Source organism: Ursus arctos, unplaced genomic scaffold, assembly GCF_023065955.2.
Source record: "Ursus arctos isolate Adak ecotype North America unplaced genomic scaffold, UrsArc2.0 scaffold_30, whole genome shotgun sequence".
Taxonomy (NCBI): Eukaryota; Metazoa; Chordata; class Mammalia; order Carnivora; family Ursidae; genus Ursus; species Ursus arctos.
The window spans coordinates 19,198,714-19,224,813 of record NW_026622986.1 but is presented as its reverse complement, the minus strand read 5'-3'; the positions used below and the strand labels follow the sequence as shown (position 1 = coordinate 19,224,813).

At 37.4% G+C, this 26,100-nt stretch overlaps 1 protein-coding gene across 1 annotated transcript in view; it reads left to right on the top strand.

Moving 5' to 3' along the window:
* MALRD1 (MAM and LDL receptor class A domain containing 1) overlaps positions 1-26,100 on the top strand; it is a 731,799-nt gene that overhangs the window by 554,403 nt on the left and 151,296 nt on the right. The window contains exon 34 of the mRNA XM_057304733.1: positions 18,660-18,861. Within this exon, the coding sequence (XP_057160716.1) occupies positions 18,660-18,861 (202 nt within the window). The remainder of the gene's footprint in view (positions 1-18,659; positions 18,862-26,100) is intronic.

Here is a 26,100-nt window from a genome sequence, read left to right as displayed (position 1 = left end):
GGGCTAGATGCAAAGTCACCTTGAGAAAGAACCAAAAGTCAGCTTTGCTTAGAAGTCTGGGTCCCAAGCTGAATAGGACTTCTTAGGGAAAAAAAAAAAAAAAGCATTTAACGTATTCAAACTTAAAGCAACATTTCTTTTATATTTTTATTTTGTGAAATCTGTCCATCTCTATTTTACTAATAGATTCTAGATTTAATGCTTAGGAAGCCCTTTCCTGTCATAAAATAACAAAATATTCTCAGATTGCCTGAGTGCCTCAGTTGGTTAAGTGACTGCCTCTGCCTTCAGCTCAGGTCATGATCCTAGGGTCCAGATGAACCCCCCCCACCCCCTGCTCAGTGGGGAGTCTGCTTCTCCCTTTGCCCCTCCCCCAGATCATTGTGCTTTCTCTCTCAAATCAATAAATAAAATCTTTTTAAAAAATAACAAAATATCCTCATTTGTTTTAGCTATTACAAAATTTTGATTTTTAGATTCAACTAATTAATCCACTTATAATTAATTTTGTGTATGTATGATGAGAGGTTAGAAGCTCATTTTTTTTTCCCAAATAGCAAGCCATTTCTTTCAACAGCATTGATTCAATACTATGTCCTCTCCCTGTGAATTTGACTTACTTTTGTTATCACATGTGGAATTCATATGTGCATTTGAGATTTTTCTATGGATACATGAAAGAATTATTGCTTCTTCCATACAAAGGTAGATGGAGAGAGAGATGATAGAAAACCAGAGATAAATTAAATCATACTCCTCTACATTTTTCCTGACTGTTATCTCAAATGGATTTGTTAATTTAGGAAAATAGTATTTTAAATTCCTTCAGTGAAATTATATAAGTTACAGTTGGTTTTTATTAGTCTCAGCCCTTTCTAGTCCAAAGCCATATTGTTGAATGTATAAAGATTCAAGACAGTTATATGTGCTTGGGGAGTCGTAACTTTTATCAATATTAAATGTCCTTCTTTATACTTTTCCTAAAATCTTATTTTTTCTGTTAATAATATGGAAGTTCTTCCATTTTTAAACAATTTTATTAGTATTTTACCCATGCCTTTACTTTTAACTATCCCATGATACTTGGCTTTAGTTATCTCAGTTTTAAACAACATCTGGCTGGATTATTTTTTTCCCATAATATGAGTTTCTGGTTTTTATAAATTAATTCAGTCCTTTTTACATGGGTTATTGTGTAGGTCTATTATATAGACCTATTTTTTATGTGTTTTCTATTTGTCTTTTTTTTTGTTTGTTTTATTATTTTCCCCTTTACTGATGTCTTTAGTTGGGTTGATTTGATTTCCTAATTCTTGCTTACTTCCAGTAACTTTTATTTATTTTAATTTTTTTTTTAAGATTTTATTTATTTATTTGACAGAGAGAGAGACAGCCAGCCAGAGAGGGAACACAAACAGGGGGAGTGGGAGAGGAAGAAGCAGGCTCCCAGCGAAGGATCCTGATGTGGGCCTCGATCCCAGAACGCCGGAATCACGCCCTGAGCCAAAGGCAGACGCTTAATGACTGTGCCACCCAGGCACCCCTATTTATTTTAATTTTTTAAAAGATTTTATTTATTTATTTGTCAGAGAAAGAGAGACAAAGAAAGAGCAGGGGGAACAGCAGGCAGAGGGAGAAGCAGGCTCCCTGCTGAGCAAGGAAACTGACTTGGGGCTTGGGATCATGACCTAAGCCAAAGAGGGACACTTAACTGACTGAGCCACCCAGGTGCCCCATAACTTCCAAAAAATTTTAATCGCTAGATCTGTTTTTCTAAAGTGACCCAGTTTTTAGTAAATCACTTTCTTTAAGTGATTTAAGATTTTAGTGATTAAAATTTCAGAAGGATCCCTTTGTTTGAAATATTTCCCCATTATCACTGAAAATTCATTGCATGCTTCCACTCACCCCTCAAATAAAAGACAGCTTCAGCAAGTTTGATCTTCTCAAACAGCTCTGTGGCTTGTTGTGGCTGGAACCTTATATTTGGGGTGTAAATAATTCATCTGCTTTCTTGACAATGATATTCTTTAAAATGCTGTAGACCTCACTAGTACATAATTATCAAGTGTATGTTTATACTGTATAATTATGTATGTTCTGTAGTCGTCTTTGCTCACCACTCTTTATTAAATCCTGTGCAATCCGCTACAGTGGGTTCTTTGCGTTTGCTACGTATATTACTTTGGTAAGGCTGCTCTAACGAAATCCCATAGACTGGGTGGCCTACACAACAGAAATTTATTTTCTCACAATCCTGGAGGTTAGTGGTCCAAGATCAAGGTGCATACAGGTTTGATTTCTTGAGTCCTCTCTCCTTGGTGTGCAGATGGTTGCCTTCCTGCCCCGTCCTCACATTGTGCGTCCACTATGTGTGCGTCCCCAGTATCTCTTCCGGTGTCCAAATTTCTTCTTCTTATGAGGACACCAGCAAGATTAGGTTAAGATCCATCTTAATGGCCTCCTTTTCCTGTACTAACCTCTTTAGAGGCCCTGTCTCCAAATACAGTCACCTTTTAAAGTACTGGGGTTTAGGGTTCAACATATGGACTTGGGGCAGGAGGCACATTCAGCCCTAAGAACATGTTTTGCTCATACATTTCAGAAATCGTGCATGGTTGATAAGCTTTTTGAGTTCCTGCTTGACTGAAAAAAAATGTGTGTGTTTAAATATACATATGTACCCATATAAAAAAGTAGTTTGATTTAGGTTCAGAATTATTTTTTCTTAAGAAATTGCAAGCGTTGTTGCAATGTATTCTAACATCCATTATCCACCTGCCTTATAGAAGACAGATGTCTGATTATTTCTCCTCCAGGATTTTTACATATTCTTCTTTTCTGTCAGGAAGTGGGTAAAATGTTCTTTTTATCCTTGGAGTTCATAAATCCCTACAGCGATTTGATGGGCCTCTATCATTTTTCATCTCAGGGAGATTTTTGTCTATAATTTATCTGATTATCTCCTTCTAGAAAAATCTGAGACAGACGTAGAAACTTCTGGATCTATCCTTCCTATCCCTTCACAGATATTCTCAAAGTTTTCATCTCTTGGTTCTCTGGCTCTGTAGTCTTAGAAGGATCACTATTTAGTTTTCCAGTACTAATCTGCATTGATTCTGCTAGCCAGTTCTTCTCTGAGAGTTTTACTTTAGCAATCATTTTGTTAATTTCTAAGAATTCTAAATGCTTCCTTGGAAGCCTAAAAATATCTATTTTATGGATATTACGGATGCCCCAGTATCTCAAGGGAATTAATTATATCTCCTTATTTTCTTTCCCATTTATTCTGTTAGCAGTCATCCTCATGATGTTCAGTGCTCTGTTTAATATAATGTCTCTCTTTAAGAATCTTCCTCAACTGTCAGGCTCCTTATATTGGTTTTCCATTCCTATACATACATGAATCCAAATGGAATAGTATTGCTCTATGCATCTTATTGCCTTAGACCCAGTAAGAAATTTCATTCCCCTAGCAGGGAATACATGCTCTGATTCAAGATCTCTGGTTTTACGTTGCCCTAAGTATAAAGGAGGAGTTGTGTTTTCCAGCGGGCTTATGTTAATGATGCCCTGGTAGCTTCTTTATTTGGAGGCCCGGAGGTAAAGTTCTTCATGGCAGTCATTTCTCCCCTCCCATTGCCCCATCATGGAAACTCCTGGGTCACATCTCCCACGTCAGCGATATTTACCCACCTTGGGGGTCCTAAGTACGAATGCTAGAATCAATAGCTTCTAACACAAGGGGTTGACCTGGCTTTTTTAGGAAGTTCTTTGATTAATTTGGTGACACATGCATTGCTCCTTCATTATGCCCTCCATCAATTTGGGTTATTCCAGAATTCTGCTGGGAACACTTTTCTGTTCATCCTTGTTTCACCTGTAGGGGTTTGCAAGTTTCTCAATTTTATGTATTTTTATCAAACAGTTTCGATTTGGTTTACAGAAAGTCCTTAAAAAACTATTTTTGTATGTTGGTAGCTGTGTTCCCAATTTTCCAGTGATTCTGGGGATTTATTTCAGAATTTTTCCTGTCTTTACAGTGGAACAGTTTTGAGGAAGATAGGCAAATATGTGTTTTCAGTTACCCATCAGAACCAGAGACCATTTTCTCCACATAGTTACAATTTTGCAGAACACACTAAAGAGAATCAGCTCACAGTTCCATGTTTTTCTCTTTGCTGTTTTGCAGTCTGAATTGTCCTTCACTTTGAGGGAAGTTGTTTTGAAAGCATTTTAAAGTTGGTCTGTACAGTGATATTGTCAGGTGGAAGAAAAAATGTGTATCAGCCTACCATTGAATGCTACCCAGGTCATTCTGCTATTAAGAGACATTTGGTTGGTTCTTTATTTCTGATTACTCCTGAACAGTCTGCTTCTTTCAAAGAAAGTGAAGTTAGTGTTGTAGAGTCCATACAAATCAGCCATTTCAATTTCTACATGGATAGTAGCTGTCATTTTTCTCAGCTCTTCCTCCTCTGGTATAGCCTGTGATGTTTATTGCAAACTGAGTGATGTCCAGGAAAGGCAATCAACTGAAATATAGGACACCTGCATCCTAGATCCAGCTTCCTAGGTTACTAACTAATGACTGGAAACTTAGAACATTTCTGAAGCTCTCCGGTTCTCATTCCCTTTATTTGCAAGGACCCTAGCAGTGCTTTTGTAAAAAATCTAAGAAACCTGAAATTACATTGTGAAGTCATTTTTTTTTTCAAATCCCACCAAAGAGTATCACTTTTCATAATGAAATCATCCAGTCAACATTCTCATTAACAAACTCATCCTAATATGTGAACTCTTTTATTAGAATAGACGAAATAGGATATGTTAATTGCAGACATGTGAATAATAAATAATAAAAAGGAAATGTGCTTAGTGTTAGTACTTACTTTATTTACACTATGTTAATTTAGACCTAATAACAGACTTATCAGGTAGATATTAATATTTCTTCTATTTAATAGAGGATAAGCCAAAGTTTAAAGAGATTAAATAATTTAGCCTAAGACATCCAATTAGTATTGGCATGGCCAGGATTAGAATCTGGGTCCTAGCCCCTGATCATAAAACTGTTCAGCCTTCTTATTGCTAGGAAAGTTAAACACTAAGCAAGGTTTCACACTTTTGAATATGATAGAGGTGACCAGAAATGCCTCCTTATACCACAAATAATCACCAACCAATTTGGGGTAGTCCTTTTGAATTTGAACAGTGGTTTCGTGTGAGTGAACCTACTTCGTTTGCTTTGAGATAGTAGATAAGAGACTGGAGTTCTCTATCCCCTATCTCAAATGAGAAAGACAAAACAAAAAGAGTGATATATTTCTTCAAATTTTAAAGACAGAGCTGAACTGTAGATTGCTCTTCAATTCAAATTCTGAACATGCCCAGTTTTTTTTTGGTTTTTGTTTGTTGTTGTTTGTTTTTTAATCACCCGTCCTTCTATTTAACGTAGGGTAAATTCCTTATTTCAAGACACTGCAGCTTATTTATAGCTCAGTGACCTCCAAACCCAGAAAGTTGTGGTGATGTTTCAGTGTGAACAAGCAATTATTTGTAAACTTAGCGATGAGAGCTTTGCCAGCTCTCACCTCAGTACCCGTATGATCTTGATTCTTATAAGTGGATACATTTATTTTTCAAACGAGATAATGAATTTGCTAAGGTGGACATTGCACAGTGAGAAACATGAGCTGCTTCCATCACTGGCTAGCAAGTTAGGTTTTCTCTCTAATCCTCTATGAATTTTTTGACTAGAAAGTCTCTGAGATGTTTTCCGACCCTAAAGTTCTTAAATCTTGAACTTTTCCATTCTTTCATTCTTTAGCATTCTTTAGCAATGTTTACTGTGCACCTGTTATGTCCATGACAGTGTTCTAGGCATACCTAAATAAACAAACTCCCCGCCTGATATGATTTATGCTATCATGGTGACACAGACAGTAAACAGGAAGCGTGATAAATGAGTAAGTTGGATACTCCTTGCAAAGACCATGTAACACAATGAGGCCGAGTTAGAGGATTGCTAGAGCCAGGGATGGTCAAAATGGGCCACCCTGAGATTGTGAACTTTGAGCAAACACTTGGAAGAGACCAGGGAGCGAGCCATGCCAATATGGGGAACACGATGGGAGAACATTTCAGACAGAGAGAAAAAAAAAAAAAAAAGAACAGTGCAACAGCCTGAGTTGGGAGTGTCCTTGGTGTTTAGGAGAAATTGGCAAGGAAGCCTCATGGAGGGAGAGAATAGTGAGACATGGGAGAAGTGGGGAGGGAAGAAAGATCTTGAAGAAATATTTATCCCATTGGAAGGACATTTTTATTACCTGTGTTGTGAGGCCCAGTTCTAGAAAATTGCTATTACTAACTGAGTTTTCAGTGCTTCTTCGATAGTTTAATGTACCTAGTACTTTGAGAATTCACGCGTCTGAGAGGCATAGATGCTTGTTTCTTAAGAGGAAATTGGGGTAAGTAGTTGGCATTTGCAAGGTAAGAGGTGGTAGGCCACCTGACTTTTTGAAATGTCCAATATTGGAAGTAGGAAGTGTGATGGAAAGAGGGAAGGGAGGAAAGAGAGAGTAAATGTGCTCAGAGGACTGGGCGTCTGGGTAGCTCAGTCTGTTGAGTGTGAGACTCTTGGTTAGGCTCAGATCATGATCTGAGGGTCATGAGGTTGAGTCCCGTGTTGAGCTCTGCACTGAGAGTGGAGCCTGCTTGAGATTTTCTCTCTCCCTCTCCTCCTCCACCCACTCACATGCATGCTCTTTCTCTTTTTCTCTAAAATAAATAAATCTTTTGAATAAGAGAGAGAGGACCAAGTGACTATTTGAATAGCGTTTGATTGGTGTTGAAATGGATTAGACATTAGTGTTTTTCCAATAAAATAGGCAATTGAGTGAGTCAAAGCAAATAAGAAAAATTCCATACTAGCTCTGTCATCTCTATACTGTGTATATTTGGGCTTTTAAAGATATTTTCTAATTAATACTTTAAATTTTGAGCAGTTTTAGGTTTACAGAGAAAATGAGCAGAATGTACAGATGGTTCCCGCATACCCCCCACCTCTCCCCAACGTTGCACTGTTATTAACATCTTACGTTACTGTGGCGCATTTGTTGTAATTGATGAATCACTATTAGCACTTTGTTAGTAAAGTCGATAGTTGACATTAGGGCTCACACTTGGTGCTGTGCATTCCATGGGTCTTCATATATGTGTAGTGACCTGTATCGGCAGTATCGGACAGAACAGGCTCACTGCCCCCAAAATCCCCTGTGCTCGACCTATTCCTCCCTCCCTTCTCCAACACCCCTGGCAACCACTCATCTTCTTTACTGTGTCTATAGATAGTTTCACCTTTTCCAGAAACCCATAAAGGTAGAATTTTGCTTGAAACTGTATTGATCATACCATGTTGGTGTGGTGGGCAGGTTGTGAGGGGCCTGCCTGGGACGCAGAGCCCCCCTACTGAGCAGATTCTCCCCATTGCTGCTGCTAACCCCACATCACCCAGACCTCCACCTCCCCAGGGAGCCTCCAAGCGCCTTCACCCTCTGCCTTCCCTGCACTCCCAGAACAACCATTCTGTACTCCCGGAAACCACATGCAAAAGGTCCCGGGCTTCCGGTGAGGCACGAGACCGAGTGAGGAGAGGGCACGATGGAACTGAGGCCCACGCCAGCCCCGTCCATTGTCTAGGTCCCCAGGGCAGAATTGGATCTGCAGCCCAGATGCAGCTGCTGAGGCTGGTCCTGGCATCTTACCCATTTGGCTTTGTTTTCCTGTCCCTCTGTCCGTCTGTCTGCTTGTCTGTCTGGTCTGTTCCTGCCTGTTTGTCTATTCCTGGGAAGCTCATTACTACAGGCCCTGGCATCTACCCACTCTGTCCTGTACTATTATCCATAAGCTTACCTCTTATTCAAAACACACACACACACACACACACACACACACACACACACAAATAAAAACAGCAAAAACAAATGAACAAAACCAAAAAACAATGAACAAAACAAAACCCAAAGTCACCTAGATTTTTTCCTTTGTCATCTTCTAGAAGTTTTCTAGTTTTACAGCTTTTTCAGATTGGCTTCTTTCACTTAGAAATATACACTGAAGTTCCCTCATATCTTTTTGTGGCTTGATAGCTCATTTTTTTCTTTTATCCCTAAAGAAGATTTCAGTGCACAGGTGCACCAACGTTTGTATATCCATTTACCCACTGAAGAACCTCTTCATTACTTCCAAGTTTTGACAGTTATAAATCTGCTATAATCATTCATGTGTAGATTCTTGTATGGAAATAAGTTTTCAACTCTTTTGGCAGCACAATTGCTGGATCATATGATAAGAGTGTATTTAGTTTTGTGAGAAACTGCAAAATTGTCTTCTAAAGTAGCTATACCATTTGGGATTCCCACCGGCAATGATAGAGTTTCAGTTGTTCCTTGCTGGGATTTGGTGTTTTCAGTGATTTGGATTTTAGCCGTTCTTCTAGGTGTTTTAGCTGTTTCAATTTGTATTTCCCTGATGATATACGATGTTGAGAGTTTCTCCAATGCTTATTTGCCATCTTTATGACTGCTTTGGTGAGGTGTCTCTTCAACTCTTTTACTCCCTTTTTTAATTGGGTTATTTTCTTATTTTTGTTTTAAACGTTTTGCATATTTTGGATACTAATTCTTTTACCAGATTTGTGTCTTAAAATCTTTTATCTAGGGGCGCCTGGGTGGCACAGCGGTTAAGCGTCTGCCTTCGGCTCAGGGCGTGATCCTGGTGTTATGGGATCGAGCCCCACATCAGGCTCCACGCTAGGAGCCTGCTTCTTCCTCTCCCACTCCCCTGCTTGTGTTCCCTCTCTCGCTGGCTGTCTCTATCTCTGTCAAATAAATAAATAAAATCTTTTAAAAAAATTAAAAAAAATAAAATCTTTTCTCTAGGGGCACCTGGGTGGGGGGGCTCAGTCAGCTGAGCATCTGATTCTTGGTTTCAGCTCAGGTCATGATCTCAGGGTCGTGGGATTGGGCCTCAAGTTGGGCTCTGTGGTCTGCTTGAGATTCTCTCTGTCCCTCTCCCTCTGCTCCTCCCCCCACTTGGTCTCTCATGCTCACTCCCTCTCTCAAATAAATAAATCCTTAAAAAAAATATTTTCTCCAGTTTTTGCGTTGCCTTTTCATTGTCATAAGAGTGTTCTTAACAGAGCAGAAGTTTTTAATTTCAGTGATATCTACCTTACCAATTTTTGTCACTCATGAATCATGATTCTTGTTTTATAGCTAGAAAGTCATCTCAAAACCCAAGATCACATAGATTTTTCTCCTGTGTTATCTCTTTGAAGTTTTATAATTTTGTGGTGGACGTTTAGGTCTGTGAACCACTTTGAATTCATTTTGGTGAGATATGGAAGTTCCATGTCTAAGATCACTTTTTTTTTTTTTTTTTGCATGTGGGCATAGTTGTTTCAATACCATTTGTTGAAAATACTAATCTCCCTCATTGAGTTGCCTTTGTTCCTTTATCAAAAATCAGTTGACTATATGTGTATGGGTCTGTTTCCAGGCTCGCTTTTGAGTTCTATTGATCAGTTTGTCAGTCTTTCACCAATACCACGTTGCCTTGATTACTGTAGCTTGGAAATGTCTTGAGTCAGGTCGTGTCAGTTCTCTGATTTTGTTCTTATTCTTCAATATTGTCTTGGCTATTCTGTGTCTTTTGTCTTTCCTTATAAACTTTCGAATGAGTTTTTCAGTAGCCTCAAAGTTACTTGCTGAGATTTTGACTGGCATTGAATTGAATCTATTGATACCAAGCTGAGAAGAACTTAGACCTTGACAATATTGAGTCTTCTTCATAGAATATCATCCATTTAATTAGCTCTTTCATTTTTTCCATCAGTTTTGTAATGTTCTTCATATAACTAATGTACTTTTTGGTCTAATATAAATAGTAGTATGTTTTTAATTTCAAATACAATTGTTCATTGTTGGGTTATAGGAAAATAAATGACTTTTATATATTAACCTCGTATCCTGCAACCTTGCTATAAATTATTTAATAGTTCCAGAAGTTTTTTTGTTGTTGATTCTTTGGGATTTTCTATGTAGGCAATCATGTCATTTGCAAACAAAAGCATTTTTATTTTTTTTTAATCAGTGTATCTTTTTTTTTAAAGATTTATTTATTTGAGAGAAAGAGAGAGGTGGGGAGGGGCAGAGGTAGAGAGAGAATTGCAAGCAGACTCCTCAGTGAGCATGGAGCCTGACATGGGGCTGGATCTCAGGACCCTGAGATCACTACCTGAGCCCAAACCAAGCATTGGAAACTTAACCGACTGTGCCACCTAAGCACCCCTGATCAGTATATCTTTTAATTCCTTTTCTTCTCTTTATTTTATGTGTTGCATTAGCTAGGACTTCCAGTACAATGTAGAATAGAAGCAGTGAGAGCAGACATCCTTACTTATTCCTGAGCTTAGCAGGAGAGTGTACAGAATCTCACCATGAGGAATGGGGTTAGCTGTAGGTTTTTCGTAGATGTTCTTTATCAAGTCGAGGAAGTTTCTTTCCTGCTTCTAGTTTCCTATGAGTTGTTACTATGAACAGCTGTTGGATTTTGTCATATGCTTTTTCTGCATATCAGGGATCAATATTATATGATTTTTCTTCTGTATCCCTCTGATAGGCTAGATTACAGTAATCGATTTCCCAATGTTTATCCACCTAGCATCCCTGGAATAAATCTCACCTAATGGTTATTTATCATTCTTTCTATACATTATTGGATTCAGTTTGTCAATACTTTGTTGAGAATTTTTAAATCTATGTTCATGGGAGATATTGGTGTGTAGTTTTTCTTTCTAGTGTTGTCTTTGCCCGGTTTTGGTATTAAGGTAAACCTGGCCTCATAGAATGGATTTGGAAATGTTTCTTCTTCTATTTTCTGGTCATGGTTATAGATAATTGGTATTATTTCTTTCTTAAATATTTGGTAGAATTTACCAGTGAACCTATCTGCTCTTGGTGCTTTCTCTTTTGGAATAATTGACTCAATTTCTTTAATATTACAGGCCTATTCAGACTATCTATTTGTCCTTGTGTAAATTTTGATAGATATGCCTTTCAAGGAATTGGTCATTTTGTCTAGTTAATCTAATTTGTGGGCATAGAGTTGTTAATAATAATCCTTTATTATCCTTTTATGCTGTCAGTAGTCATAGTTCCTCTGTCATTTCTGATATTTGTATTTGCATCTTCTTTTGCTTCCTTAGGTAACTTGACTTAAAGTTTAATAATTTTATTATTCTTTTCAAAGAACCAGGTTAGGTGATTGATTTTAGATCTTTCATGCTTTCTGTTATATGAATTTAATTCTATAAAATTTCCCTCTAATCACTGCTTCACTGCATCCCACAAATTTTAATTAATTGTACTTTCATTTAATTTGAAATAGTTTTAGTTTTTTCTTGTGATTTCTTCTTTAACCCATGTGTTATTAAGAAGTGTGTTGTATAATCTCTGAAGTATTTTTGGGTTTCCCATATATCTTCCTGTTACTGTTTTCTAGTTAAACTCCATTGTGATCTGAGAGCATACACTGTGTGATTTCTGTTCTTCCAAATTTGCTACAGTGTATTTGAAGGCTCAGAATGTCATCAGTCTTTCTGAGTATTCCCTGTGAATTTGAGAGGAATGTGTCTTCTCTTGTTGCTGCCTGAAGTATTCTATAAACGTAAAGTTGATTGACACTGTTCAGTTCAACTATGCCCTTACTGATTTGCTGCCTCCTGATTGTCAATTACTGTTAGAAGGATGTTGAAGCTCCGATTATATGCGTGGATCCATCTGTGTCTCCTTGCCACTCTTCCAGTTATTGTCTCAGGCATTTGACATTGTGCTATTAGGTGCATACATATGTGGGCTGCTATCTTTTTAGAGGATTGACCACGTCTTGATTTTGTAATACCCTGTTTGTCCCTAATAATTTTTCTTTCTCTGAAATTTGCTCTGCCCAAAGTTAATACAACTTTTCCAGCTTTCTTTTCATTAATATTAACATGGTATATCTTTATCCTTTCACTTTTAACCTATTTGTATCCTTATATTTAACTTGAGGGTTTTTTTTTTTTTTAAGTTTTATTCATTTGTGTGTGTGTGTGAGAGAGAGAGAGAGAGAGAGGGAAAGAGAGAGAAAGAGCGTGCACAAGCAGGGGGAGCAGCAGAGAGAGAGGGAGAAGCAGGCTGCCTGATGAACAAGGAGCCTGTTGCAGGACTTGATCCCAGGACCCTGAATATGACCTGAGCCGAAGGCAGATGCTTAACCAACTGAACCACCCAGGCACTGAGTTTCTTATAAACGACATATTGTTGGGTCTTTTTTTAAAAATCCACTATAACGGGGGTGCCTGGGTGGCACAGTCATTAAGGGTCTGCCTTCGGCTCAGGGCGTGATCCCGGCGTTCTGGGATTGAGCCCCACATCAGGCTTCTCCGCTAGGAGCCTGCTTCTTCCTCTCCCACTCCCCCTGCTGTGTTCCCTCTCTAACTGGCTATCTCTCTGTCAAATAAATAAATAAAATCTTAAAAAAAAAAAAATCCACTATAACGATCTCTTTAATTGGTATATTTAGAAAACTAACATTTAAAGTGATTATTGGTAGTTGGGTTAATATCTAGTATATTTGTTTCTCTTTTGTACTTGTTGACCTTGTTCTTTTTTTGTTTGTTTGGTTTTTAGTCCTCTACTCTTTTTTGCCTTTGTTTTAATTGAGGGTTTTGTGTGATTCCTTTTTTTCTCCTTTCGTAGCATATCAGTTATGCTTCTGTTTAAACTTTATTTTTTCTAATTTTTGGCCCATGAATTTGCAATATGCATTTCTAAGTAACCTACTTTCAAATAACATTATGTCACTTCATGGATAGTACAAGAACATTATAAAGAGTATTTTCAAGTCCTCCCTTCTATTCTTATAACATGTTGCCATTCATTTATTTCATTTACCCCAAAACTAAAATCACTGAATACATTCTTGCTATTATTATTTTGAACAAACTGTTACCTGTTGGATCAATTAATAACAAAAAAGTAAAATATTCTGTTTACTTCATTTATTCTTCTCTAACGTTCTTCTTTGTGTAAATTGGATTTTCTGACTGATATAATTTTCATTCTCTCCAAAGAATTTATCTTAACTTTACTTGTAAGGCAGATGGACTAATAAAAGATTGTTTTAACTTATGTTTGCTGAGAAAATCTTTATTCTTTAATTTGGTGGATAATTTTATTGGATACAGAATTCCAGATGGGAGTCTTTTTTTTTTTCCTCCTATCAGTACTTTAAATATTTTTATTACAGTCTCTTTTTGTTGGCATAGTTTCTAAAAAGAAGTCTGATGTAATTCTTACCCTTGCTTCACTGTAATTAAGGTATTTACCCTCCCCAATGCCCTGTGGCTTCTCTCAAGATTTTCTCCTTGTCTTTGATTCTCTGCAATTTAATATTATATGCCAAGGTGTAGATAAATATTTGGTGGTCACAGATCTTCCAGGATCTATGGTTTGGTGTTTATCATTAATTTTGGAAAATTATCATTCATTATCACTTAAAATATTTCTTCTGTTCTTTCTCTTCTCCTGGTCTTTACATTACAGCATATTACACCTTTTGGAACCATCCCACAGTTCTTGGACATTCCATTTCATTTTTTTCAGTCTTTTTTTTTTTTTCACATTTAAGATTTAGTAGTTACTATTGAACATATCTTCAAGCTCACTCATTCTTTCCTGTATGCAATCTATTGATGAGCCCATCAAAGGCATGTTTCATTTCTGTTAGAGTAATTTTTTTTTTATTTCTAGCATTTCCTTTTGATTATTTCTTAGTTTCCATCTCTCTGTTTTTGCTATCCCTCCATTCTTGCATACTGTCTACTTTTTCCATTAGAGCCCTTACCTTATTAATTATACCTATATTAATTCCCTTCTTGATAATTCCAGCATTTCTACCATATCTAAATCAGGTTCTGATGCTTGCTCTGTCTCTTCAAATTGTGTTTTTTGTCTTTTTTTGACAGACTGACATGATGTACTGGGTAAAAGGAATTAGGCCTTCAGCGTGAGGTTTTATATGTATCTGGCTAGAGGTTAGGATATGTTTACTCTTTGCTGTAGCTGTAGATGTCAGTTATAATTTCCCTGTTGTCTTTATTTTTGTCTTCACTGTTCTCTTTGGGTTTCCAGAGAGATTTATTTGTAAACAAGGCCTGCAGTGTGCTTGTATTCCCCTGTTCTTACACAGAAGCCCTACTCATGTGCTGGTAAGTTGTGGGGCCTATGATTAGGTCTCAGTGAGTCTTTAAGTGCCACTGGGTTGTATCCTTCGTAATTGCCTCTCAGGTTTTTTGGGTTTTTTGTTTGTTTGCTTGCTTATTTGTTTGTTTATGTCCACTCCTGAGGTAAGACAGGAAGGCTAGAAGTTGCTGGAATTGCTTCTTGCCCTTTTCCCACCTGCAATGCTACTAGGAGCTGGAGTTAGGTGTTTTCCTTTCTCCAGTTTGGTTAAACCCCAGTAAGTTACAGTCTCTTTAAGTGATTTGTCTTGAGGGTGGGTCTCGCTAAGAAGAACAGAATGCTTTGGGTATATATATCATAATGGCTAATTTTCCCTTTATTTGCCAAAATTTTGAGGGAGTTTTTCTCTAATTTTCAATACAAGAAACTGGTGGGGCTCTTAGAGATCAAACTCACAGAAGAGTAGGGTCCCTTCAGGAATGTTTAACCTTGAAACTTGTCTACAGTGAGCCTCCAGCAATTCATCAGTTTCAGTCCAGATTTTCCTCCCCTGCTACTGGTTCCTGCAGGAGTTTCTGTCCTTGGGCTTCCGCCCCAGTAAGCTGTGATTCTTTATGTTCACCTATTAATCTCTCTAATTTTGGGGGCAGTGGTCATGATGGCTCTGTGACATCAATTGTTTGATGGATCTAAGAAGAGCTATGGATTTTCAGCTCAGCTTTTTTCTTATTGTTAGGACCAGTGTGATGATTTCTAATCTCTTTTATATGCCATATGAAGGATGGAAGCCTGTGCTGTGTACGAGTAATGGATTGTTTAAAATCTCTCTACAACTCTAATTCCAGATTTGTAGAGGGTAGTCAGTGATCCTACTCTACATTCACACATGTAGTAGGCTTCATGTAACATATGTGAATGTGCTAAAAATTTTCATTAATATGGATAATGTTATTTCTCTTTTATTAAATAAGTTTAATGCCTATAACCTCTTCGTTTTGAAGGAAATTTCCCTTTTCATTACTTTTGATTTTTTTCTTTCTTCTGTTATATAAATTTGAGTGTTTTCAAACGAAGCCATGGGAAACCGTGCACTGATAAGGACTAAATGTAGCTCACGTCATTACTTTACCCTGTCAGTGGTGATTAAAGAACCGACATCTGGCAGAACAGCTGAGAGTAACTGGGACCAAGTAAAGCCAAGGTTTCATCTTGTTGCTTCATTTCATGCACTAATTTCAATAAGCTAAATACATAGTGAAATGGATATAGTGTTTCTGATATCTGGAAGTATCCACTGGGAGACTCTAAGTCAACACCAGCCTACCTTCCATGTTGCAGGCACTTGGAGATTGTGACTGGCTGCAGGAGAGAAACTTCAGGAAAATCTTCTAATCGGGTTCTCTTAGTTCTTTAACAGAAAAACCTGCATACTTGGGTATTGTCAAGATAGCTGCTCTCTGGTTTCCATACTGTTCTGTAATTTAATCATTAACTCATATTTTCTATTACCTCATCATATCTTTTGTTAAATGTTTTCCTCCAAAGGTATGCTCACTCTAAGTAAGTGTTGAGGCGTTTCCTCCTCAACAAAACTTATCATATATTGAATTGAATATTATTATAATATTTCTATTTAAATGAGATATCATTTTATTCTGTGTTGTGATTTAGCAAGTTCTCTTCAAGTTTTCCCTGCCCTATATCATAAGCAGTTACAATTATAATATCATCCTTGAATATAATATCTTGATTTAATATCTAAACATTATAATATTTTATTTACATATTCTTTGAATCCATATTTTTTATAAAAATCATGATAAAATGATTGTTTTATAATACATAATTTAGACTATTATTATATTAACGGGTATGTGTCCAACCAGAATTTAGAATATCAGAATAGACATATCCAAATTATTTGTCCAGCAGCTGATTTTAGAAACTATTTCAAATAATAAGTTATTATTGCAACATAAGTTGGTTTTCAGCAAAATGTGTGTAATAAGATATAAAATTAGGAACAAATTAAAATTATTTTTCAAGGATATTAGTCACTTTCCTTTTTCAAAGTAATAGATTTTTGAAAAATAAATATTTTGCTGGCAATTATCACAAAAATTTCTCTTAAGATAATGAATATTGTTTTCATTGAAAAACAGAAATAAATAATATTAGCCTTTTGTGGGTTTCTCATTTGCCATAAAAAAACCCCAGCATTATATAGAGCACTTAAGTGATCCTCCTATTTTTACCATTGGCCATTGTGGCTACAGAAACACTGGATATAACATGCAATTATTCATTTTAATGCATTGGTAGTATTATAAGTACATATTACAATTGAAACAATTCATGAGATTGTCAAAAAGTTTCACTGGAATTAAGTAGTGAATTAGTGATGTTGATCAGAATGAATGCAGACTGTGGTAGGGTGAAATACTGGGTAGCATAGGTTGAAGTCTATTAGAGAGGTAACGCTTATGATGGAGCGCAGGGTGAGGGAGAAGAGGCAGGGGATGTCATGGTGGATTTAGGAGAAGCAGAGTAAAAGGAGAATGAGGGAAATAAAATTTGATGAGAGCATATAAGATTAATTGAAGATTAAGATGACTGAAAAAAATTAATTGAAAAACAATAAAAATAGATATATTAATATAATACATTTTTACTAGGGTTTTGAAAAAAGCAAAAAGTGTTGGGTTGTGTTTTCATGTAATTTGGTTTTCTGAATTGGTTTTTCCAGGAAAAGAGTTATAAAATAAATAAAATAATGCCATTCCCTTTTAAATCTTTATGTTGTAACTCAGGATTTATGAAGGGAAAAAAGGAGATAATTCAACTTAGGTTAACTTTATAAAGTTGTCCTGCTATCACATTGAATTGGAAGCTTCTTACCTTTTCATTTTTTTTTTAAATGGAAGAAATTTGTATTTATTTGAGAAGTAGGTACCCACCAGATCTTAGACCTTTGGGATGAGTGTCTGCTTACGTGTGAGACTGGAAACACTCAGTTGACCCAGATTCCCTTCATACTGACTTTTAGTTTATTTCATTTATTGAGGGATCAATATAAAAAGTGCTTTTCTCTTAGGAAATGTGTACTTCTCCATACTGTTGATGTTAAATCTCACTTTTCAGGTTTCCAAATTTTGGGCACGTTTTTCCATTTTTCTTTCTCTATGATCATCTTGATGTATTTTTAATTTTTTTTTTAACTTCCATTAGTAGCTGGATTTCTGACTTAGACTTTCTGTAATAGTGAACAGTAGCAGCATGCTAGTTTCTGGCTCTAGGTAATTTGGTGGCTCTGGGGAGTATTTCTGGAATGCCATATAATATCATATCATTACATGCAACAGAATGAGTGGTGTTATTTTCTCCTGATAGTATAAAATTTGGATAAACTTTTGCAGGATAAATTATCTTTAGATAAATTTTGATACTAAGAAAAAAAGTGAGAAAGTAGGATTTTTTAGTAGGGAGCCATGTCATTGGACAAAAATACTGTTGCAGTAGAAGAAAATTCCTATTATGTGTTTTCCTTTCTCTGAGTCATATTTTTTCCCCATGTGAAAGAAAGAGTTGTGTAAGTGATTGCTAACATACATTTATACATATGTATATATGTATATATTTCTAGGGAAATGATAACTGAAAGTTAGGTACAGAAAGGTAATGTAGAAAAATATGTTTATAGCCTTGACTGTTTTCGTTGTTTAAAATACAGATTTTTTTTTTTTTGAAGAGCACTAGGAAATGGCACTTTTTGTTTTGTTTTGAATTGTTTTTTACTGTTCAAAAAGATTATTAGAACTTGTCCTGGTGGTTGGTTTCAAAGCTAACTTTATTGCTATTTCACTTTTTATGTGTTGAATCTGTTAGTCCTTGTATTTAAAAAGCCCTGGGTATTGATGTTAGGTAGTTAATTCAGGAAGATTCCCTATTTATCAAAATAGTAAATATGTTCTGCACATTACTCTGGCTTCTGAAATGACTGTATATGGTCATGTTAACCTATGATAAGTGTTCTTTTAAAACAACCTTGGGGAAACATAGACAAAGTCCTTTAGCAACGAGAAATTCTAGTTTTATAGCTCCTTCCTGCTCTTTTAGATTCTTAAGATAGTTACAGGTTTTGGCCGTGATACACAGAAATTGGCATGAGAAAAACAAACAAAGGTCTGACTACTTAAAGAAAATATAACTCACTCTGTAACCCCAATTTGTGCAGATAGAACGTATTATAGTCAAGGTGTCATGCTGTACCATTGCCAGACTCCGTTCTTCCATTAACAACCAGGACGCCCATATATCTCTACCATCCAAACCATAAAGAGTCACCTTTTCTTTTTTTGCCCCCCTTATTAGGTATATACCATTGAGGAATCTGGGCTAAACATCCTCGTGTGGTCAGTGATTGGAAACAAAAGAACCGGTTGGATGTATGGACATGTACCTCTCTCCAGTAACAGTGCATTTAAAGTGGCATTTGAAGCTGATTTGGCTGGAAAGGAGGACATCTTTATTGCCCTTGATGACATCACTTTCACCCCAGAATGTGTCTTTGGAGGTAAGTGGTTTCTTTAGTAGATGGGGTGTGCAAGGATTGTTCTTACTATCCAAATATCGAAGAACTGGGACTTCCTGATGAATAACATTTGTTTCCAGGTCCAGTAGTATTCATACATTGACGGCAGAGCAGTATATGTTGTAGGAGGTAAAGTTTTTCTGCCCATGAGCTTAACCATCAAGTTTCCATGTCCTCTAGGCAACCAAATTACTTTGATTACAGTCCTTTAAGAGACATAGGGGGAAGTTAGTTTCATTAGAACGACATTGTTGTCTACTTTCTTTATTTCTAAAGGTTCACAAGAACTACACAAGGTAAGGATCCTTCTGCTCACCTATCATCTTCCAAAGTGTCTTTTCCATCCATATAATCTTTCCCCTATTCCCTGGGTCATTTCCCTTCTCCTCACTGTTTCTACTGTACAATCTAGAATTCTTAGTCAAAACAAGAGTCTTGTCAATAATGCTTTTTGAAAGAAATCACCCCCTTAACTGAAATCTGAATTTCTGCTATTTATGATGCTTCCGCCTAAGTGGCCGTTTGTTCTTTATAAAGTCTTCATATTTTCAATGTTAAATAATAGGGTCATTGTCTTTCTGGCTACCCTATGCCTCATTCGAAATTTTATTTTTACAGAGTTATTTAGAAGTTTCTTCTTTCTGGGGCGCCTGGCTGGCTCTGTCTGTAGAGCATGTAACTCTTGATCTCGGGTTGTAAGTTCGAGCCCTGCACTAAGTGTAGAGATTACTTTAAAAAAAATAGAAATTAAAAAAAATTAAGCTTCTTCTTTTTAAGGCCACACATCTGAGTTCTTATCCTCCTAATTGTCTTTCTCTGGATCCTAAATCCTGGGCAATTTCAACTTCCAGGTCATTCAGCCTTTATAAAATGTTGACCTTTTCAATTCTAGTTACCTTCATAAATATTCTTCCTCCATAACCAGCTTCCACACTTACATCCTGGATCTTATCCTGTCTGAAATTTTAGGGTTGAAAATTTCATCTGATCATTATATCCTCTACTTCCTGATTACTCCTCCTAAACCTGTTTTCAAACATAATTAAGAAGAAAAAATACAATTGCAGATTCTCAGTGCATCTTGCTTTCTTCCATAAAACAGCTGCTTTGTACTTTTCTCCCTAATAATCACAGATCTAGTGATCTAACATCTCAATTCCATTCTCAATCAGCACTTTGAATTATTTTATGTCCAATTTTTTAAAGATACATTTTTGTTCTAATTAAGTGCCAGGCATAGTGCTAAGTATGCCACATGCCTTAACATGTTTATTTATCAGACTAACTCTCTAGAATAAATACAAGTATCCAGGTCATGTTCGGTCATACTGGTTTTATCAGTCTTTGGAATTGGGTTACTATAACCATTTGTATTTTCCAGGCTGCTGCTGGTCGTGCTCATTGGAACCACTAAAACTTTTGCTTTATCACCTTAGCTGGTGGTCAAGGGTCCTACACACATCTATTTCCAATTCCCTGGCACTGCTTTTCTACAATAATCCTCAAATCTCCCAGCTGCTCCCATGAACTTTCTTTATACTGCCAATGTTCTCATATCATTTGAATAGAAAATAACCCCCTTTCATAACAAACTCCCATAACCTTTTTTTTTTTTTTTTTTTTTACCACCTCTAAATGTGCCTGTATCCACAACCAAACTCTTTTTTTGTCACTATTTGTCTCAGGGAAAACCCTCTGTCTTTCCAAGAGTAGATGATCTTTTTTTTTTTTTAATTTTTTAAATTATATTATGTTAGTCACCATACAGTACATCCCTGGTTTCTGATGTAAAGTTCGATGATTCATTAGTTGCATATAACCCCCAGTGCACCATGCAATACGTGCCCTCCTTACTACCCATCACCAGCCTATCCCATTCCCCCACCCCCTCCCCTCTGAAGCCCTCAGTTTGTTTCTCAGAGTCCATAGTCTCTCATGCTTCATTCCCCCTTCTGATTACCCCCCTTTCCTTATCCCTTTCTTCCCCTACCGATCTTCCTAGTTCTTATGTTTCATACATGAGAGAAACCATATGATAATTGTCTTTCTTTGCTTGACTTATTTCACTTAGCATTATCTCCTCCAGTGCCGTCCATGTTGCAGCAAATGTTGAGAAATCGTTCTTTTTGATAGCTGAGTAATATTCCATTGTATATATGGACCCCAACTTCTTAATCCAGTCATCAGTTGAAGGGCATCTCAGCTCCTTCCACGATTTAGCTATTGTGGACAATGCTGCTATGAATATTGGGGTACATATGGCCCTTCTCTGCACTACGTCTGTATCTTTGGGGTAAATACCCAGTAGTGCAATGGCTGGGTCATAGGGTAGCTCAATTTTTAACTTTTTAAGGGACCTCCACACTGTTTTCCAGAGTGGCTGTACCAACTTGCATTCCCACCAACAATGTAGGAGGGATCCCCTTTCTCCACATCCTCTCCAGCAATTGTTGTTTCTTGCCTTGTCAATTTTTTGCCGTTCTAACTGGTGTAAGGTGGTATCTTAGTGTGGTTTTGATTTGAATTTCCCTGATGGCTAATGATTTTGAACATTTTTTCATGTCTGTTAGCCATTTGTATGTCTTCATTGGAAAAGTGTCTGTTCATATCTTCTGCCCATTTTATGATTTGTTTATTTGTTTCTCACGTATTGAGTTTGAGAAGTTCTTTGTAGATCTTGGATACCAGTCCTTTATCTGTAGCATCATTTGCAAATATATTCTCCCATTCCGTGGGCTGCCTCTTAGTTTTTTTGACTGTTTCCTTGGCTGTGCAGAAGCTTTTTATCTTGATGAAGTCCCACAAGTTCATTTTATCTTTTGTTTCTCTTGCCTTTGAAGATGTGTCATGACAAAGGTTGCTTTGGCCAATGTCGTAGAGGTTGCTGCCTATGTTCTCCTCTAGGATTTTGATGGATTCCTGTCTCACATTGAGGTCTTTCATCCATTTGGAGTTTATCTTTGTGTATGGTGTGAGAGAGTGGTCAAGTTTCATTCTTGTGCATGTAGCTATCCAATTTTCCCAGCACCATTTATTGAAGAGACTGTCTTTTTTCCACCAGATGTTTTTTCCTGCTTTATCAAATATTAGTTGCCCAAAGAGCCGAGGGTCCATTTCTGGGATCTCTATTCTGTTCCATTGGTCTATGTGTCTGTTTTTGTGCCAGTACCATGCTGTCTTTGTGATCACAGCTTTGTAGTACAGCTCGAAATCCGGCATTGTGGTGCCCCCAGCTTTGTTTTTCTTTTTCAACAGTTCCTTGGTGATTCGGGGCCTTTTCTGGTTCCATACAAATTTAAGGACTATTTGTTCCAGTTCTTTGAAAAATGTCATTGGTATTTTGATCGGGATAGCATTGAAAGTATAGATTGCTGGGGCGCCTGGGTGGCTCAGACGTTAAGCGTCTGCCTTCGGCTCAGGGCGTGATCCCGGTGTTCTGGGATCCAGCCCCACATTGGGCTCCTATGCTGGGAGCCTGCTTCTTCCTCTCCCATTCCCCCTGCTTGTGTTCCCTCTCTTGCTGGCTGGGTCTCTCTCTGTCAAATAAATAAATAAAATCTTTAAAAAAAAAAAAAAAGTGTAGGTTGCTCTGGGTAGCATGGACATTTTAACTATGTTAATTCTTCCGATCCATGAGCATGGAATATTTTTCCATCTTTTTGTGTCTTCTTCAATGTCTTTCAGGAGTGATCTGTAGTTTCTAGAATATAGATCCTTTACGTCTGTGGTTAAGTTAATTCCAAGGTAATGTATGGTTTTTGGTGCTATTGTAAATGGGATGGACTCCCTAATTGCTCTTTCTTCAGTCTCCTTAATCGTGTATAGAAATGCAACTGATTTCTGAGCATTGATTTTGTATCCCGCCACATTACTGAATTGCTCTATAACTTCTAATAGTTTGGGAGTGGATTCTTTTGGGTTTTCCATATAGAGTATCATGTCATCTGTGAAGAGAGACATTTTGACTTCTTCTTTGCCGATTTGGATACCTTTTATCCCTTTTTGTTGCCTGATTGCTGTTGCAAGGACTTCTAGTACTATGTTGAATAATAGTGGCGAGAGTGGGCATCCTTGTCGTGTTCCTGATCTTAAGGGAAAGGCTTCCAGCTTTTCCCCATTGAGAATGGTATTTGCTGTAGGCTTTTCATAGATGGTTTTTATGAGATTGAGGAATGTACCCTCTATCCCTACACTCTGAAGAGTTTTAATCAGGAATGGATGCTGTATTTTGTCAAATGTTTTTTCTGCATCTATTGAGAGAATCATATGATTTTTGGCTTTTTCCTTCTGGATAAAATCTATGACACTGATCGATTTGCAAATGTTGAACCACCCTTGCATCCCAGGGATGAATCCCAATTGGTCATGATGGATAATCCTTTTAATGTACTGTTGGATTCTATTAGCAGGATCTTGTTGAGAATTTTGGCATCCATATTCATTAGGGAAATCGGTCTGTAATTCTCCTTTTTGATGGGGTCTTTGCCTGGTTTGGGGATCAAGGTAATATTGGCCTCATAGAATGAGTTTGGTAGCTTTCCTTCTGTTTCTATTTTTTTGTAATAGCTTTAGGAGAATAGGTATTATTTCTTCTTTGAATGTTTGGTAGAATTCCCAGGAAAACCGTCCGGTGCTGGAGTTTTGTTTTTTTGGAAGGTTGTTTATCACTGTTTCAATCTCTTCATAATTAATTGGCCTGTTTAAAAAATCAATTTCTTCCTGTTTCAGTCTTGGTAGTTTATAGGTTTCCAGGAAGTCCTCCATCTCTTCCAGATTGCTTAATTTATTGGCATAAAGCTATTGATAAAAGTTTCAAATAATCCTTCCAATTTCATTGGTGTTGGTTGACCTCTCCCTTTTCATTCATAATTTTATTAATTTGGGTCCTTTCTTATTCTTTTGGATAAGTCTTGCCAGTGGTCTGTCAATTTTATTTATTCTTTCAAAGAACCAGCTTCTAGTTCTGTTGATCGGCTCTACTGTACTCCTGGTTTCTAATTCATTGATTTCTGCTCTGATCTTGATCAGCTGCTCCCTCGTGCGTGGATTAGGCCTATCCCTCTGTTGCTGTTCCAGCTTCTTGAGGTGAGAATATAAAAACTGCATTTTTGATTTTTCTGTTCTTTTGAGTGAGGCTTGGATAGCTATGAATTTTCCCCTTAGGACTGCCTTTGCAGTATCCCATAGGTTTTGGACTGTTGTGTTTTCATTCTCGTTGGTCTCCATAAATTGTTTAAATTGATTTTTGATTTCCTGGTTTATCGAGTCATTCCTGAGCAGGATGGTTCTTAGTCTCCAAGTGTTTGAGTTTCTTCCAAATTTTTCCTTGTGGTTGAGTTCCAAATTCAAAATGTTGTGGTCTGAGATATGCAGGGAATAATTTTAGTCTTTTGGTATCGGTTGAGACCTATTTTGTGACCCAGAACATGGTCTATTCTTGAGAATGTTCCATGGGCATTAGAATAGAATGAGTATTCTTGGGGCGCCTGGGTGGCACAGCGGTTAAGCGTCTGCCTTCGGCTCAGGGCGTGATCCCGGCGTTGTGGGATCGAGCCCCACATCAGGCTCTTCTGCTATGAGCCTCCTTCTTCCTCTCCCACTCCCCCTGCTTGTATTCTCTCTCTCTGGCTGTCTCTATCTCTGTCGAATAAATAAATAAAATCTTTAAAAAAAAAAAAAAAAAAAAGAATGAGTATTCTTTGGTTCTGAGGTGTAGTGTTCTATATATATCTATGAGGTCCAACTCGTCGAGTATGGCATTCAAAGCCCTTGTTTCTTTGTCGATTTTCTGCATGGGTGTTCTGTCTATTTCTGATAGTGGTGTGTTGAGGTCCCCTACTACTAACGTATTTTTATCTTTATGTCTCTTTATTGTGGTTAAGAGTTGGCTTGTGTATCTTGCTGCTCCCCTGTTGGGGGCATATATATTTATAATTGTCATATCCACTTGTTGGATACATCCTTTAAGAATAATATAGTGACCTTCTGTGTCTCTAACTATAGTCTTTAGTTTAAAATCCAATCTGTCTGATATGAGAATTGCTACCCCAGCTTTCTTTTGAGGTCCATTGGCGTGAGAGATGGTACTCCATCCCTTTACTTCCAGTCTGGATGTATCTTTAGGTTCAAAATGAGTCTCTTGTAGACAGCAAATGGATGGGTCATGTCTTTTTATCCAATCTACAACCCTGTGGTGCTTTATGGGAGCATTTAGGCCATTTACGTTGAGACTGATTATTGAGAGATATGATTTTAATGATACCATGTTGCCAGTAAAGTCTTTGTTTCTATCAATTGTGACTTTCTGTTCTGTATCACTCTTGGGGCCTTTTTACTTTTATAGAACCCCCCTTAATATCTCCTGTAGGGCTGGTTTCATGGTTACGAAATTGGTTAATGACTGGCAATTCTGGAAGGTGTTTACTTCTCCATCCATTCTGAATGACAGCCTTGCTGGATAAAGGATCCTTGGCTGCATGTTTTTCTCTGAAAGAGCTTTAAAAATGTCCCCCCCCCCAACCCTTTTTCTCATTCCAGGTCTGTGTAGACAGGTCTGATGTAATTCTGATACCTTTGCCTTGGTACGTGAGAAATTTCTTTGCCCTGGCCGCTTTCTTTTTTTTTTTTTTTTTTAAAGATTTTAGTTTTTATTTATTTGACAGAGATAGACAGCCAGCGAGAGAGGGAACACAAGCAGGAGGAGTGGGAGAGGAAGAAGCAGGCTCATAGCGGAGAAGCCTGATGTGGGGCTCGATCCCATAACACCGGGATCACGCCCTGAGCCGAAGGCAGACGCTTAACAGCTGTGCCACCCAGGCGCCCCATGCCCTGGCCGCTTTCAATACTGTATTCTTGGATCTAATATTTGCGAATTGCACTATGACGTGACGTGGTATAGGTTTGTCGTCGTTGAGCTTGGGAGGGGTCTTCTCTGCCTCTTGGACACGAATGCTTGTTTCCTTTGCTAGATTAGGGAAGTTTTCAGCTACAATTTGTTCAAATATCTCTTCTAGACCTCTGTTTTTCTCCTCCCCCTCAGGGATGCCGATGATTCTGACATTGGAACATTTCATTGAGTCACTAATCTCCCGTAACCTACATTCTTGAGATTGGATTTTTTTGAGCCCAGTTTCTATTTTAGCTTTCTCTTCTACTAACCCATCCTCCAATTCGCTGATACGTTCTTCTGCCTCATTCAACCTGTCCGTCAGAGCCTCTAGT